Raw genomic sequence first — 14,199 nt, forward strand, 5'->3', positions numbered from 1 at the left:
GTGAGTCAGGATAGCTTTGCTAAATTCAAAGCTCTTCCTTTTCTGTTTTTATGAAGTGTTCAAAAAATATGGCTTCAGATGTTCTGAGATCTCCTGGCTCTGCTCCCCTTCCCCACTGTCACCTGGGCTTCCCTTCTCTTTGCCCCAGATACCTCTGGCCTGCACTGCTTGTATTCTGTTCCTGCATTTTTACTCTGGTGTCCTGGAGAGACACTTTTTCTGGTTTTGAGAGGTCACAGGACCTGGGCTGCTCCAGCTTCTTCAGACCTTACCTTGGACCCCTTGCACTCATCAGCTGCCAACTGGATTGTATAAAACTTCCCCTCCTCACCCCAGTGCCAGCTGCTGTTCTATTGGTCCTCTGTACTTTCCAGGGAGTACTTTCTGGCTATTTTGAGATTCTCTTATTTTTAGATTTCTCAGACACCCTGTTGCTTCCCTCTGCTTCTTTGCACAAAAATGCTGACTCTGTGTAAGTCTTCAGGCTGACAGTGGTTTCCACCTACTTGAATTCTGGGGTTTGTGGTGATATCTTGTCACCCGGTTCAGTTGTAGATGTTGTCTGTAGGTTTGCCAAGGTGACCTTAAGCTCACCATTGCCTCAATTTGTGTACATCTTCCTTTATCTGCCTGGTCAGACTTTCAGTCCAATGTGTCTTTGTAGCCTACTCACAAATACGTAGGGAACTCCTGTCCTGAAGAGAACAACAAAGCAGGAGGGAATAGGCAATACTGACCTGGCAGAAGCTCAACCTCCCGGATGGTGTGCATTTGAATGTAAAGTATTAAAAAAATATCTCTGAGGTGTCACTGGTTTCTCCCTTGAATGCACTCGAGCCAGGAAGTCGTGCCACCTTGAAGGGACACTCAAAGTGCCCTTAAAGAAATGTCTAAAATATGCTGTAAGCGATCATGTTCCTTAAACCCACTATTCCATACTTATAGGAGGAAAATTCAGATGTTCAACTTAACCCCCATACTTCAGCAGCTAGCACATTAAATCAAATTCTTGGCAGCTTCCAACATGCTAAAGACAAACATCAAGGAAGAACTTGAGGTCAAAGTCATCAAGTGTAAACACAGATGTTACGTGAGGTATTTATTTTGCAACCATTAGGTTCAGTTGCCCAGTATCAGGCGCCCAATGAATTCCAACCAAAGTTCACGCTGTTTGGCCACTATAGGATGGCAAGCATTTGGAGAGAAGAGGATCACCTAGGAAATCTGTACACAATTCAGGGAAAAGACATCAGAAGTTAGGAATGATCCGTGTCAGGAATTAAGGGTGTATCTAATGTGAGGCACATCACTTGACCATGAGAAGCGAATGGCAGGCACCTGAGCATGCCTACCCCATTCCCATGTGTTTCATTCCAAATCAGTGCATAGTCACAATGACCACAGACAAGTGAAAAGAAGAGCTGAAAGACACATGTGCTGAACAACGTTTAATTTTTGTTTGTTAAACAGGTAATTAGGCTTCAGAAGTTAGGGGTTGGTGCCGTTCCATCATTTTCCTGCTGGCTTTGGTGTCCAGAAGAACCACATTCCAAAAAACTTAAAAGAGGACTGAAAAACAAACAAGCATAAAAGAGCAACTTTCAAGATAAAAACTTCCTCATACAAAAAGGAGCTAAATTGTAGCAAAGCATACTACTATGTTTAAAGATATAATTTCAACACCAAAGACATCTGCTGCCACCAGACTGCTTTTCTTATATAAACTATATCATTGGAAAACCAAACGGTAGATGAAGGGAAGTTTTATAAATGAAGTATTCCAGCTAGTAAACAAAGAAGGAAAGATAGAATTTAAATACCACCATTTTAAAGCCCCTAATATATTAATGGATCTAGGCATTGCTTATTAATGACCACTAATATAAAAAAGAAAAAGATAATTAGGCATTATGAATTTATGGATAGAAGAATTTAACTTCACTTGTCAAGTAGTCTTGCTCTTCCTCCCACACCCAAAACCCTGAATCTGATCAAATCTTTAGATACAACCATCAATTTGCAGAAAAAAGATGATAGGGAAACACGTTAGATAACACTCCTAGTAAGTAGATATAATCAGCAAAATCCAGATAGTGAGAAACCATCAGATAATCAATTCAACAAATAAATGGCTAAGTGAGAAAGGGAGATGGAGTAGGATTCTATAATTTAAAGGCATTTAAGAGCTATATCAAACAACTTCAACATGAAATTCAAACACTGAATATATTTGATATTAAGGTGTTATAATTTTTTTAAATGTGACCATAGTATTATGATAATGTTTTAAAGAGGGTCTTTTATAGATACAGAATTTAAGTATTATGGATAAAATAACAGGATGTCTTATATTTGCTTCAAAATACTATGGGGGAAAGAGGTGGGTGTATGGATGAAAAGAGATTGGCCAAGAGTTGACAACCATTGAAAGTGGGTGATGAATACATGGAAAGTCAATATACTATTCACTCTACTTCTGTCTATGTTTAAAATTTTCCACTAAATTAAGTTTTTAAAAAAGAATAAAAAGTTATCATGTTGACCTACTTGCCACCCCAGGTTCTCCCAATTTACCGCAAAGAAAGGGAACAAAGAAGAACACTGAGAAAGAAATAGCCCGGGAACTGAAAATGGATTCTCTGGGCAGGGACATTTCAGACACGGTATGGAAAGATTAAGAGACAGGTAGAAAATAGTGTTAGCCATGGTGTGAAATTGTGCAGTTTAGATGCTGTGTTATAGGGGATTAGAGCACTGAGTGAAAGCTGATTTCAGAATAAAAGGACTGATGTGTATAAACCTGGTAAACAAGGAAGGTGTGCAGCTTTGGCTTATGAAGTAAGCACTCCTGACCCGAGTGAGTGAGAAGATAACTGCATATAAACCTGTGTACAGATCGGGAGGGTTTTAGTGATACAGGCGTCTCCTGAAGTCCTAGCTCTTCTCTTGTTAAAGCCCTGCTCACACTGCAGCACAGTCATCTGCTGGGGGCGCTCCTCTGGACAGACCCACTTGGCACCGCCCTGGGAAGGCAGCCCCAATCTGGATGAGGCCCTTCGGACAGTCCATCCCTCAAGCCAAAGTCAGACTTCCTAGGTGCAGCTTCCAGGCTTTACCAGGGTTCGGGCTCCGAGGAGAAATGGCACAGCCCTCTGGCGATAAGTTGACTTTTTGGAATGAAGGAAGGAAGGAAGGAAGGAAGGGAGGGAGGGAGGGAGGGAGGAGGGAGGGAGGGAGGGAGGGAGGGAGGAACTCAATGACTTATATAGGAGTAGCCTCCCTGATTACAAGTAATGGGAGGTTCCCCTGTGATCTGAGGTTTCATGGAGAAAAGGGGTTAATGCTCTCCCAGTGATCCATTCCAGGCCACGCCCTCTAATGCACAGATTTACATGAGGAAGGTTATCTTCGAGATTAGAAGCCATATTTTTCAGTGAAAGCAAGAGTCCAGAGATTACGGTAGAGGGCACAGCCAGCTCATAAATCTGCAGTGCCTGGAGCTCTGGACAGCCCCTCTCACTGGCAAAGCGATCGATGCTTCTGCCAGGGAGGCTCCAGAGAAACTGTTCATCACTATCTCATTTGGAGACTTGACACCCAAATGGAGGCACTGACACCCACGTTTATAGATCTGAGCAAAGCCCAGACGTATCAAATCAGTATAAATAAGGATGGGAGGCCTACACGGGCCCTGAGGGCCAGTCTCTTCTCAGATACAGCTTCTGACTCTGAAGGTTCACAGCACCTGGGACACTTGGTCTGGAGCCTTCATAACCAAATATAAGAAAGGAACTGAAATCTCAGCTCAGGAGCAGGCCAAGAGAGCCCACCAGGGCCTCACCAGCTTCATGTCTGGTATACTGACAAGGCAGAGACCCAAGCACCTGTTACCACTGTCCCTCTCCAGCTGGGCTCAGATTTTCTTGTTCTCAGTGATATGGTATCACTGTGCCCAATGAACAGCCTATGTCTTCACTTTCAAAAAAGCCATGGGAAGCTGATTACTCTTTTCATAACAAGGGGTAACTGATTACTTCTGCTCATTCAGAACTCAGTTCTACAATGTACAACACAGGTGTAATGGGATAACAAGGTAGGTTGGAAGGGAAGGAACGTTTCAGACATCTGTGCAAAGGCATAATGTGTCTGGCAATGGCAAGAAGTTCAGCATGGCTAAAGCTTTGGAATACTGACAAGGCAGAACAGGGAGGCAAGAATAGCCATGGAGGAATTGACATTTTTCCTGTACTCTAACCCCGTGGTCGGCAAACTGCAGCTCCCGAGCCACATGCGGCTCTTTGGCCCCTTGATTGTGGCTCTTCTTAAGCCTTAGGAGTACCCTAATTAAGTTAATAACAATGTACCTACCTATATAGTTTAAGTTTAAAAAATTTGGCTCTCAAAAGAAATTTCGATCATTGTACTATTGATATTTGGCTCTGTGGACTGAGTTTGCTGACCACTGCTCTAACCCATTAAGCTAACCACTGACAGTGGAATCATCAGAGGCCCAGAGAACATACCACGCATGAGAATTTGTAAGCCTTGGAGAAACCTCTATATAAAAGGCTAATATGCAAAGTGTCCCCTCGGGAGTTTGACCGGAGAGCAGGAGTTCAATCACTTGCTATGATGTGCGCTGACCACCAGGGGGCCGTGAGGAATGAAGGAAGGCCTCGATTGGCCCTGATTGCCTGCCAGGCCTAGGGACCCTACCTGTGCACAAATTTTGTGCACCGGGCATCTAGTGAGTAATTTAAGAGAGGTCACACTCAAGAGTCTGAGCCCACGTTGAGAAATCACTGGGAAACTAGAAAAAACCCACCAGGACTGTAACCAAATGGAACAAACCTACATTGTGCTGCTGGGAAGGCAGTAGGGAGTAGAGGGGATGCTAGGACCAAAAGGCAGGAGCTCTTCTTCTAGAAGAATCTAAGGTCTTGCGTTTCCCAAATCACATGGATTCACAAACAGAGACTTCAGCAAGAGAGACATGCACGTACACACACACCACACTAAACTGCAAAAAGATGAAGGGGTCTGGCCCTCTGTTTTATGCTAACAGAACCGATGCACCTGCCCATTTTTTACTGTACCACACAGCAAGAAGATAAAAATATAACCTCTTACTTCCTCTTCAGCTGGACTTGGCTGCTACAACTGTTTGGTTTGGAACAACTGCAGTTGTTGGAAGATGGTCCAACTCTGGTGCATCAAAAAAGTATGCCTGAAGAAAAAGAAGACCCACAGGGGAGTTACAAAACAGAGCATTAGAGACTCCAGGCCAATAGTACTGCTGGGTTCGCATGGCCCCTGTTTCCCTGTAACATATTGGTCATCACACTGAACTACAATGTCCCTGCTTCTGTCTCTCACTTATTCGACTGTGAGTGCCTTTTTAAAATCCCGTTACCATTTATTGAGCATTTACTACATATAACTTAATCTTCATAACAACCCTGTGAGGTTGTTATCCTCCTCATTTAACAGATGAAGAAACTGAGGTTCAGAGGGGCCGCCACTCAATCGGGTGCATACGGTGAAGCCAGGACTCAAAGGTGGCTCTTCCTAACTCCAGAGCTCAAGTGTCTCCTCCAAAGACTGTATCCTTCTTGTCTCTGTGTCATCAGCCCCTCACACAGGGCTGGCGCACCATGTCAACAATCAATACTCAATGAACTGAACTACGACAGATTGCTGCTAAACCAGGTGGCTCTCTGTAAAGACCTTCAAAAGAAAATGCTAGGCAGGCCATGCCTCATAAGTCTTCAGCTTGGAAATGAAAGGTTTGGTAAGTGCTTCCACTCACCATCTATAATTTAACTGTCAAAAATCAGAAGGAAGTGGAAGAGGGAAAACATTAAGGAGGATCTTCTCACCTGTGTCAATGTCTCAGCATCCTAACTTTAGCCCAGGAAAATACCAATCTCAAATACCAAGCTCACTAGCCTGGAACACGATATTCAAAAGAAAGGTGAATCGTTAATAAATCAAGGAGTTAGGGCATTAGGAAGGTAAAAAGATAAAAAGGACCAAGTTAACAACCATTTCACTTACTCTGCTCTCTTGGCCAGAAGGGGGCACCAACATGACACGCTGGAGCTTTCCCAGATTCCCAGTTAACTCTACCAGTCCGGCTCAAAAAGTTCCTAGCTGCAGACTCCCTCTAGTTTACCACATTCCCAGGGTAATTCTATTACTTTTAAAAGTCTTCCTCCCAGAACCCCTTCCAGCAACTGTTTTCTGAGGCAGGAAAACAGTTCCTAACTTAAGGGGGGGAGCCAGGGGCCATGCTGCTAGTGTTGGGCCCTCCAGTTCCCTGGCAGGAGCACTGGGCCATGCAGCCCCCATGATGCAGGAGCAATGCTTTTCTTCCAACTACTGGAGGAACCTCATCAGATGGAATGAGACAGGAGGCCCAAGTGCTAAACTGGACTCAGCTAGTAACTTGCACTGTGACTTGGACAAGTCACTCTACCCCTTATGGCCTGTTTTGTTTTGTTTTAAAAGCTGGAGGTAGCCCTAGCCGGTTTGCCTCAGTGGATAGAGCATCAGCCCACAGACTGAAGGGTTCTGGGTTCGATTCTGGTCAAGGGCACATGTGGGAGGCAAACAATCGATGTGTTTCCCTCTCTGTCTCTCCCCTCCCTTCCACTCTCTCTAAAAATCAATGGAAAAATATCCTCAGGTGAGGATTAACAACAACAAAAAGCTGGAGATATTTATTTTGGGTACTGTTCAATTTAATAGTTTGATTTAACTTTACAGACTAAGCTGAAGAATTCTCTCTTAAAAGAAAAAAGGATGCCGAAACCGGTTTGGCTCAGTGGATAGAGCGTCGGCCTGCGGACTGAGAGGTCCCGGGTTCGATTCCGGTCAAGGACATGTACCTGGGTTGCGGGCATATCCCCAGTGGGAGATGTGCAGGAGGCAGCTGATCGATGATTTTCTCTCATCGATGTTTCTAACTCTCTATCTCTCTCCCTTCCTCTCTGTAAAAAATCAATAAAATATATTTAAAAAAAAAAAAAAGAAACAAAAGAAAAAAGGATGCCAGAACCGGTTTGGCTCAGTGGATAGAGCGTTGGCCTGCAGACTCAAGGGCCCCGGGTTCGATTCCGGTCAAGGCCATGTACCTTGGTTGTAGGCACATCCCCAGTGGGAGGCGTGCAGGAGGCAGCTGATTGATGTTTCTGGCTCTCTAACCCTCTCCCTTCCTCTCCGTAAAAAAATCAATGAAATATATATTTTTTAAAAAGGATTATATTTTTCCCCTCTGATTTTAAAAGTAATACATATTATAACAAATTCAAATAATACAAAAGTATGAAAGTGCCCTGTTATAAAAACACCTTCTTAGCACTTTCTCTCTCTCTCTCTCTCTCTTTTTTTTTTTTGGTCTAAAAATATATAGGCCTCAATTTCTTATCTGTAAAACAAAAGGATTGGAAAAAATGATCTCTAAGGACAAGTTATAATTCTATGACTCATTAGTTCCCCAAATACTGGGGCGCAGGGCCCGCTGCTATTGGCAGTGACCACCTCAAACGTAGGCTCGTACCTCTACGGTCCTATTAGCCAAGGGCTCACGCTCTGCTGCTTCCTGAGGCGTCCCTGCCAGGTGTGTGCCAGTACCAACTTAGATATCGTGTACAGGTGCAGCACCGAGGGGACCTCAGCAGGTATGGGGCTGTCACATGCTTCACTGCACTAAGGCAACGGCGCCAATCTGTGCTCCCCCGGGAGTGAGAAGGCCAAGCTGTCTGATTCAGCCAGTGTCCCTTGGCTCAGCTAGCTCCCCTGACAGTTCCTCTCCCTGCCTTTCCAATGATGTCTTCGTTTGTACAGCTTGTCCTGTTCTTCCTGTTGCATGTATCATTCAATCCTTACTACAGCTCCTTTTCCTAAGTGAGGAGGTGGGGGTCCAGAGGGGGGAAATAACTGGAGCAGGGAGTGACGGACAGGATGAGAACCCGTCTCCTCACTCCTGCCTCAGCCCTCTTGTACTGCACGCCTCCTCCAGAAGAGAAAGGAGGCAGCAAGCTCCAGTGTGGAGAACAAAACCCCAGGCACCCTGGCTACACACCTGATCATGGGATGGCTCCCTTCCCTAAGGAGAAAACTGTGCTCCCCTCCAACAAGGGATCCTTCACCAGCAATTACTTCCCTGCTCCTCCAAGTCCCTTAGAACTCAACCGAGCAATGCCTTTTCTCCTGCCTCTTTCCTCCAACTTCTCAAACAGGAATGTAATGGGTAAGAAGTTCAGGAGAAACAGGAAGTCAGTGAGAGGCACCGGTGAAAGGGCAGTCTTCAGAGTGGTGTGACCGTGGACGGCTCTTACTGGGGCCCTCAGGAGCGATAAGCAGCGGAGTGGAACCTGGCGGTTCCTGATGACACAGGGCTTTTTTAATAGCTTCTTTACATCTGAAGAAACTGTCACAGTGTCAAAGCCCATCACACCCATTTCACTGAGTCTCACAAAAGCCCACAGAAATAGGAACCTCCCTAACCATGAGGAAACAGGTTCTAAGAGTTAAGTCACTTGCCAGTTCCACGTGCTAAGCAGCTCCCAGTCCCATGCTCTTTCCTCCTCATTATAGTGCTCTCTTTCAAAAAGTTCCTGGGCAGGTAATTCCTAACTTCAGTGTCATTCACCCCAGAAGGGAGTAATAGGCATAGGAGGTAAGGGATTCTGGCCACAGGTACCAAATGAAATGGGTTAACAATAATAACAACCACAACCACACCTCCCTGCTCTATTATCCAATCTGCCTGCTCCTCTCTACTCCTTACAGAACCTAACAAGGCAATAATGCCTTTTCTCTTCACCAAGTTCTCCACAGGCATATACTGGGGGAAAATTCAGAAGAGAGACAGAAGATGCCTGTGAAAGGCGATACAGAGAGAGGCAGTTACCATGCAAAGGGCAAGCTTCTTCAGCAAACAGAAGGGTCATGGCAGCATTTCAGGGGATCAGCAGAGATTCCAGGGCCCGGAATGAACAGGGAGGCTCTGTCATGAGCCAAACCCACAGTCTCTGCCTCAAGGGTTTAAAGCTTAGGCACATGTAGAATGCGTGTAAACCACGTCTGTGTTTCAGAACTTGACACTTTTTATGAGACTTGTTCAATGATAGAGTTTTGGGATCTTATTAAACACTTAATGAGACCATAGTCATCTACACAAAAATATTAAAGATCAAATGGTACCAAAGAAATATTTCCTCCCACAACTGCAAAACCTGACCAAGGGTCTGGACGTGGGCTCTGTGGACGACTCCCTGCGGGCATGTCCTTTCCTTCATCAGTGACCTTATTAACATTCTTGGACTTGGAGGTTTTCTTTTTCTTTTTTTTTTAAATATATATCTTTTTTTTATTGATTTCAGAGAGGAATGGAGAGGGAGAAAGAGATAGAAACATCAATGATGAGAAAGAATCATTGATCCGCTGCCTCCTGCACACCCCCTACTGGGGATCGAGCTTGCAACCTGGGCATGTGCCCTTAACCGGAATCGAACCCAGACCCTTCAGTCCGCAGGCTGATGCTCTATCCACTGAGCCAAACGGGCTAGGGCGGACTTGGAGGTTTTTCAAACCCTGTGCCAGGCCTTGTTAAGGCCACGGACAGCAATTTTTGAGCACCATGTCTACAAAAGATACAAAGCCACATCTCCTTAGAATCAAAGGAAAGGGATCTAATTTATGGGATAAGTTCTATGTCCTGTGCTTTATATATATTATTTTATTTTGTCCTCAGAACATCCCTCTGAGGCAGGACCTATTATACCCACATTACAGATTCAAAGTTCACAGAGCCAGGGAGTGACAGAGCTGGCCTTCAACCTGGACCTGTCTGATTCAAAAAGCACACACTCCCCCTAAAAAGACACCTAAACACATGAACTCAAAAAAGGTTTTAAATGGCCGAAACCGGTTTGGCTCAGTGGATAGAGCGTCGGCTTGAGGACTGAGGGGTCCCAGGTTCGATTCCGGTCAGGGGCATGTACCTGGGTTGCAGGCACATCCTCAGTGGAACATGTGCAGGAGGCAGCTGATCGATGTTTCTCTCTCATCGATGTTTCTGACTCTCTGTCTCTCTCCCTTCCTCTCTGTAAAAAATCAATAAAATATATTTAAAAAAAAAAAAAAAAGGTTTTAAATGTTTTCCATCTTTAAAATAACTCTCTCCTTTCCTGTACTGGACTTCATTCTCAAGCTTTCCACCTATGAAGCTTTAAATTTCAAAACTCTTTCTAGTTATGTGCAGAAACTAGCAAAGGCATCCAAAGCAGAACTCCCAGTCCTATTTATAGACACTCACCCACCCCTATGTCCTCAGGCCAGACACCAAGTCTTGATTAAACATTAGAAATCAGGTAAAGCTGCAGATTACAATCAAATCCTCATGACTTTGCCCTGCCCGGGTGGCTCAATTGATTGGAGGATCGTCCCATGCACCAAAAGGTTGTGGGTTTGATTCCCAGTCAGGGCACATACCTAGGTTGTGGGTTTGATCACTGGTCAGGGCATGTAAGGGAGGCCAACTGTTGATGTTTCTTTCATATTGCTATCGTGTCTCTCCCCCCCCCCCCCCCCCCCCCCCCCCCCCGCTTCCTCTCTCTCTAAAATCAATAAGACATATTCTTGGGTAAGGATAAAAAAATCCTATGACTTTACTCTTCCCATCCAGGAGAGTCTATCTAACACAATGTTTATTTCATGGGGCCAGTTCTAAAGAACCACCACGTCAAACAGTTTGAGGCCTTTAAGTATTTGCATTTAAAGCACTCCACAGCCCTAGCCGGTTAGCTCAGTGGATAGAGCAGGGGTGGGCAAACTTTTTGACTCGAGGGCCACAATGGGTTCTTAAACTGGACCGGAGGGCCAGAACAAAAACATGGATGGAGTGTTTGTGTGAACTAATATAAATTCAAAGTAAACATCATTACATAAAAGGGTACAGTCTTTTTTTCCAATAGTTTTATTCATTTCAAACGTGCCGGATCCGGCCTGCGGGCCGTAGTTTGCCCACGGCTGGGATAGAGCGTCGGCCTGCGGACCAAAGGGTCCTGGGTTCGATTCGGATCAGGGGCACATACCTTGGTTGCGGGCTCCTCCCCAGCCCGGACCTGGTCAGGGCTCATGCAAGAGGCAACCAATTGATGTGTTTCTCTCACATCAATGTTTCTTTCTGTCTTTCCCTCTCTCTTCCACTCTCCCTAAAAACCAATGGAAAAATATCCTCTGATTAACAAAAATATAAAAGTAAATATATGTAACACTAAGAATGTCTATTTAATAAACAAACAAACAAATAAAGCACACCATAAAAACACTGGAATGAGACCATACCAAGCAGCCCACAGAAAGCAGCGTGTGAAGCAACACAATTGTCACAATTGTGGCCAATGCGACGCGCCGGTTATCCTCCCGAACAGCTGGCCAAAAGGTCATTGCCAAGACAGAGCCTGAGATGCCCAGCGCCATCATGACTAGAATCCAACGAACAGCTTTCTGGGGGATAATCCACAGGATCTGAAAGAAGAGGTGGGGGGGGGGGGTTGGGAGGCACTTCAGAGAGGCATATCTATTTATATATAAAAGCCCAATATGCAAGTTATCCCCTCGGGAGTTCGACTGGGCGTTCAATCGTTCACTATGACGTGGGCTGACCACCAGGGGGCGGCATGGAACAAAGGAAGGCCCAGGCTGGCAGGCAGCGGGCAGCCAGGGAAGGAAGGCCCTGGCCGGCAGCTGCAAGGCCCCTATCGGCCCTGATCGCCGGCCAGGCCTAGGGACCCCACCAGTGCACGAATTTCGTTCACTGGGCCTCTAGTCTATACTAATAAAAGGGTAATATGCTAATTAGACTGGACATCTTCCGGACATCCTTTCAGACGTCCTTCTGGACAAAGCCACCGTGGTGGGGGCCGAGGCAGAGGCAGTTAGGGGTGACCAGACCGGCAGGGGAAAGCAGTTAGGGGCGATCAGGCAGGCAGGCAGGTGAGTACTTAGGAGCCAGCAGTCCTGGATTTCGAGAGGGATGTCCGACTGCCAGTTTAGGCCCGATCCCCGGCAGTCAGACATCCCCGAAAATTCGTGCACGGATGGGGTGCCTGTGGGATCAGGCCTAAACCGGCAGTCGGACATCCCCCAAGGCCCGGAATGGAGAGGGTGCAGGCCAGGCTGAGGGACCCACCCCCCATGCACAAATTTCATGCACTGGGCCTCTAGTCTATATATATATAAAAGGCTAATATGCAAAGTGTCCCTTCGGAAGTTCAACCATGAAACTGGGAGTTCGATCACTCACTATGATGTGCACTGACCACCAGGGGGCAGTGCAAATATGGCGGGTGACCAGTGGTGGCGGCAGGGCGCTGAGGGCTGAGCAATGGAAGGAAGAGGCGGGGAGGCAGGGAACCTGATTGGCCCTGATCGCTGGCCAGGCCTAAGGACCCTACCTGTGCACGAATTTCATGCACCGGGCCTCTAGTATGTTTATAAAGGCCCGTAAGCCAATCAGCACTGGCCCCCACTGCCTTTCTGGTTTTCAGGACAGCCTAGAGAAACACCACCAGCATGCAGACTCAGGGGAAAGCTTTCACAGAAGGGCTTTAGATCCATGAAGGCACTTTTCTCCCCAGTGCCCATTCATGTTGAACTTCTAAATTCACAGGGTTAGTTTGTGGTGTGTGTGTGTGTGTTTTTAACTTATTTTTATTGTTGACAGTATCACAGATATCCCCCATTCCCCCCACCCCCCCTTTGCCCATGCCCCACCCTAGGCCTTCACTACACTATTATCTGTTTCTATGTGTTATGCATATATGTTCTTTGCTTAATCTCTCCCCACCCCCACCCCACTCCCCTTCCCTCTGAGATCTGTCAGTCTGTTCCAAGCAATTCCCAGGGTATTTTTCAGGGGCATATCAGTGTTAGGCTAGGAATAATGAAGCCGGTTGAATTTTTTTTTTTTTTTTTTTTTTAATTTTATTAGGAGAAGGGAAAATACTGGTTTATGATTAATCTTTTTAAAAAAACAAAGGGTAGGGTCAATGCTAGGTTTTGTGAGACTTTTGAGTAATTCCCAAGCCATGCCATTCTGCTTTGCTAGCTGATTCTGTGGGTGGTCCAGGGTTGAATTTTTAACCAAGAACAGGACATCACTCAGAATAAGTGTGGTACTTACTGCTGTGGGGATATAAATGAAGAGTGAATATCCATAGACGCACACAATCTCCAAAAATGAATAGGAAACGATGTTCATAACTTTGCTGTTTCTCCACAGGAGGAAACCCCAGAGTGCGAAGGGAACCAGCCAGGCGTAGGCATAGATGATTGTGGCTGCTATGGACACTGAGGATAACAGGACACAAGCCTTCAGTACACTACCAGAGCACTTCCAGTACCTTACTGAACCTACCTAACATTTGAAACTATTTCACTGGGCCATGGGATCATCATGGACCCTGAGCCTGGCACAGCACTGGAAACATAATAAGCGCTCTATAAATGTGCTGAATTAACCAATCTTTTTAAAAAATATATTTTATTGATTTCAGAGAGAGAGGGAGAGAGAGAATCATTGAATGGCTGCCTCCTGCTTGCCCCCTACTGGGGGATCGAGCCTGCAATCCAGGCATGTGCCCTGACTGGGAACTGAATCATGACCTACTGGTTCATAGGTCACCGAACCACCGAGCCACGCCGGCCGGGCAGAATTGATCAGTCTTTAGCATTTGTCTTCGTGATGATGACCAGTAGTTTCTCATATGGTTTTTTAAATTTGTTTAATAACTAACAACTAATATTATTAAATTAGTTATTAAAAACTTGAATTATTCAACTAAAATACTTCGGAAGGACACACTACAAGCGTTTAAATGTACTGAGCCTTTCAATCAAATAAAAGCCAACTATTCCCTTGGAAGAACACATAATCTGTCCTCGTATAACAAGAGCTGACAGTGATTTCTTTAGCAAATGTATTAACATGCCTTGGGTACAGATTAACTTGCTCTGCATACTATGTAGGGTTCCTTCTGTCTCTGACACAGGGAATTCTAGCTCACCGATGAATTGCTTGCCATACTAGTATTCTCCAGTTTCGCTTCCTTTTTAAATAATTCTGTCTCTGTGGTGGAAAAGCTATTCAGCAGCTCCTCAGAATAGCAATGTTCAGTATACTACTTT

The 14,199-nt window shown here is 45.4% G+C and overlaps 1 protein-coding gene across 4 annotated transcripts in view; it reads right to left on the reverse strand.

Annotated features, from left to right (window-relative positions):
• Positions 1–1,433: 1,433 nt before the first annotated feature.
• Positions 1,434–14,199, reverse strand: part of YIPF1 (Yip1 domain family member 1) — a 28,852-nt gene continuing 16,086 nt past the window's right edge. For 2 of the 4 annotated variants that reach the window (XM_036347097.1, XM_036347100.1), the window contains exons 7-10: positions 13,196–13,362; positions 11,356–11,538; positions 5,131–5,227; positions 1,434–1,569 (exon numbers count right to left, since the gene is read on the reverse strand). In XM_036347097.1, the coding sequence (XP_036202990.1) occupies positions 5,138–5,227; positions 11,356–11,538; positions 13,196–13,362 (440 nt within the window). In that variant the 3' untranslated portion in view covers positions 1,434–1,569; positions 5,131–5,137. Of the gene's footprint in view, positions 1,570–5,123; positions 5,228–11,355; positions 11,539–13,195; positions 13,363–14,199 lie in introns of those variants that run through there. The other 2 variants (XM_036347099.1, XM_036347101.1) reach the window with 2 other exon arrangements.

Source organism: Myotis myotis, unplaced genomic scaffold (genome assembly GCF_014108235.1).
Source record: "Myotis myotis isolate mMyoMyo1 unplaced genomic scaffold, mMyoMyo1.p scaffold_m19_p_2, whole genome shotgun sequence".
NCBI classification, from domain to species: Eukaryota; Metazoa; Chordata; class Mammalia; order Chiroptera; family Vespertilionidae; genus Myotis; species Myotis myotis.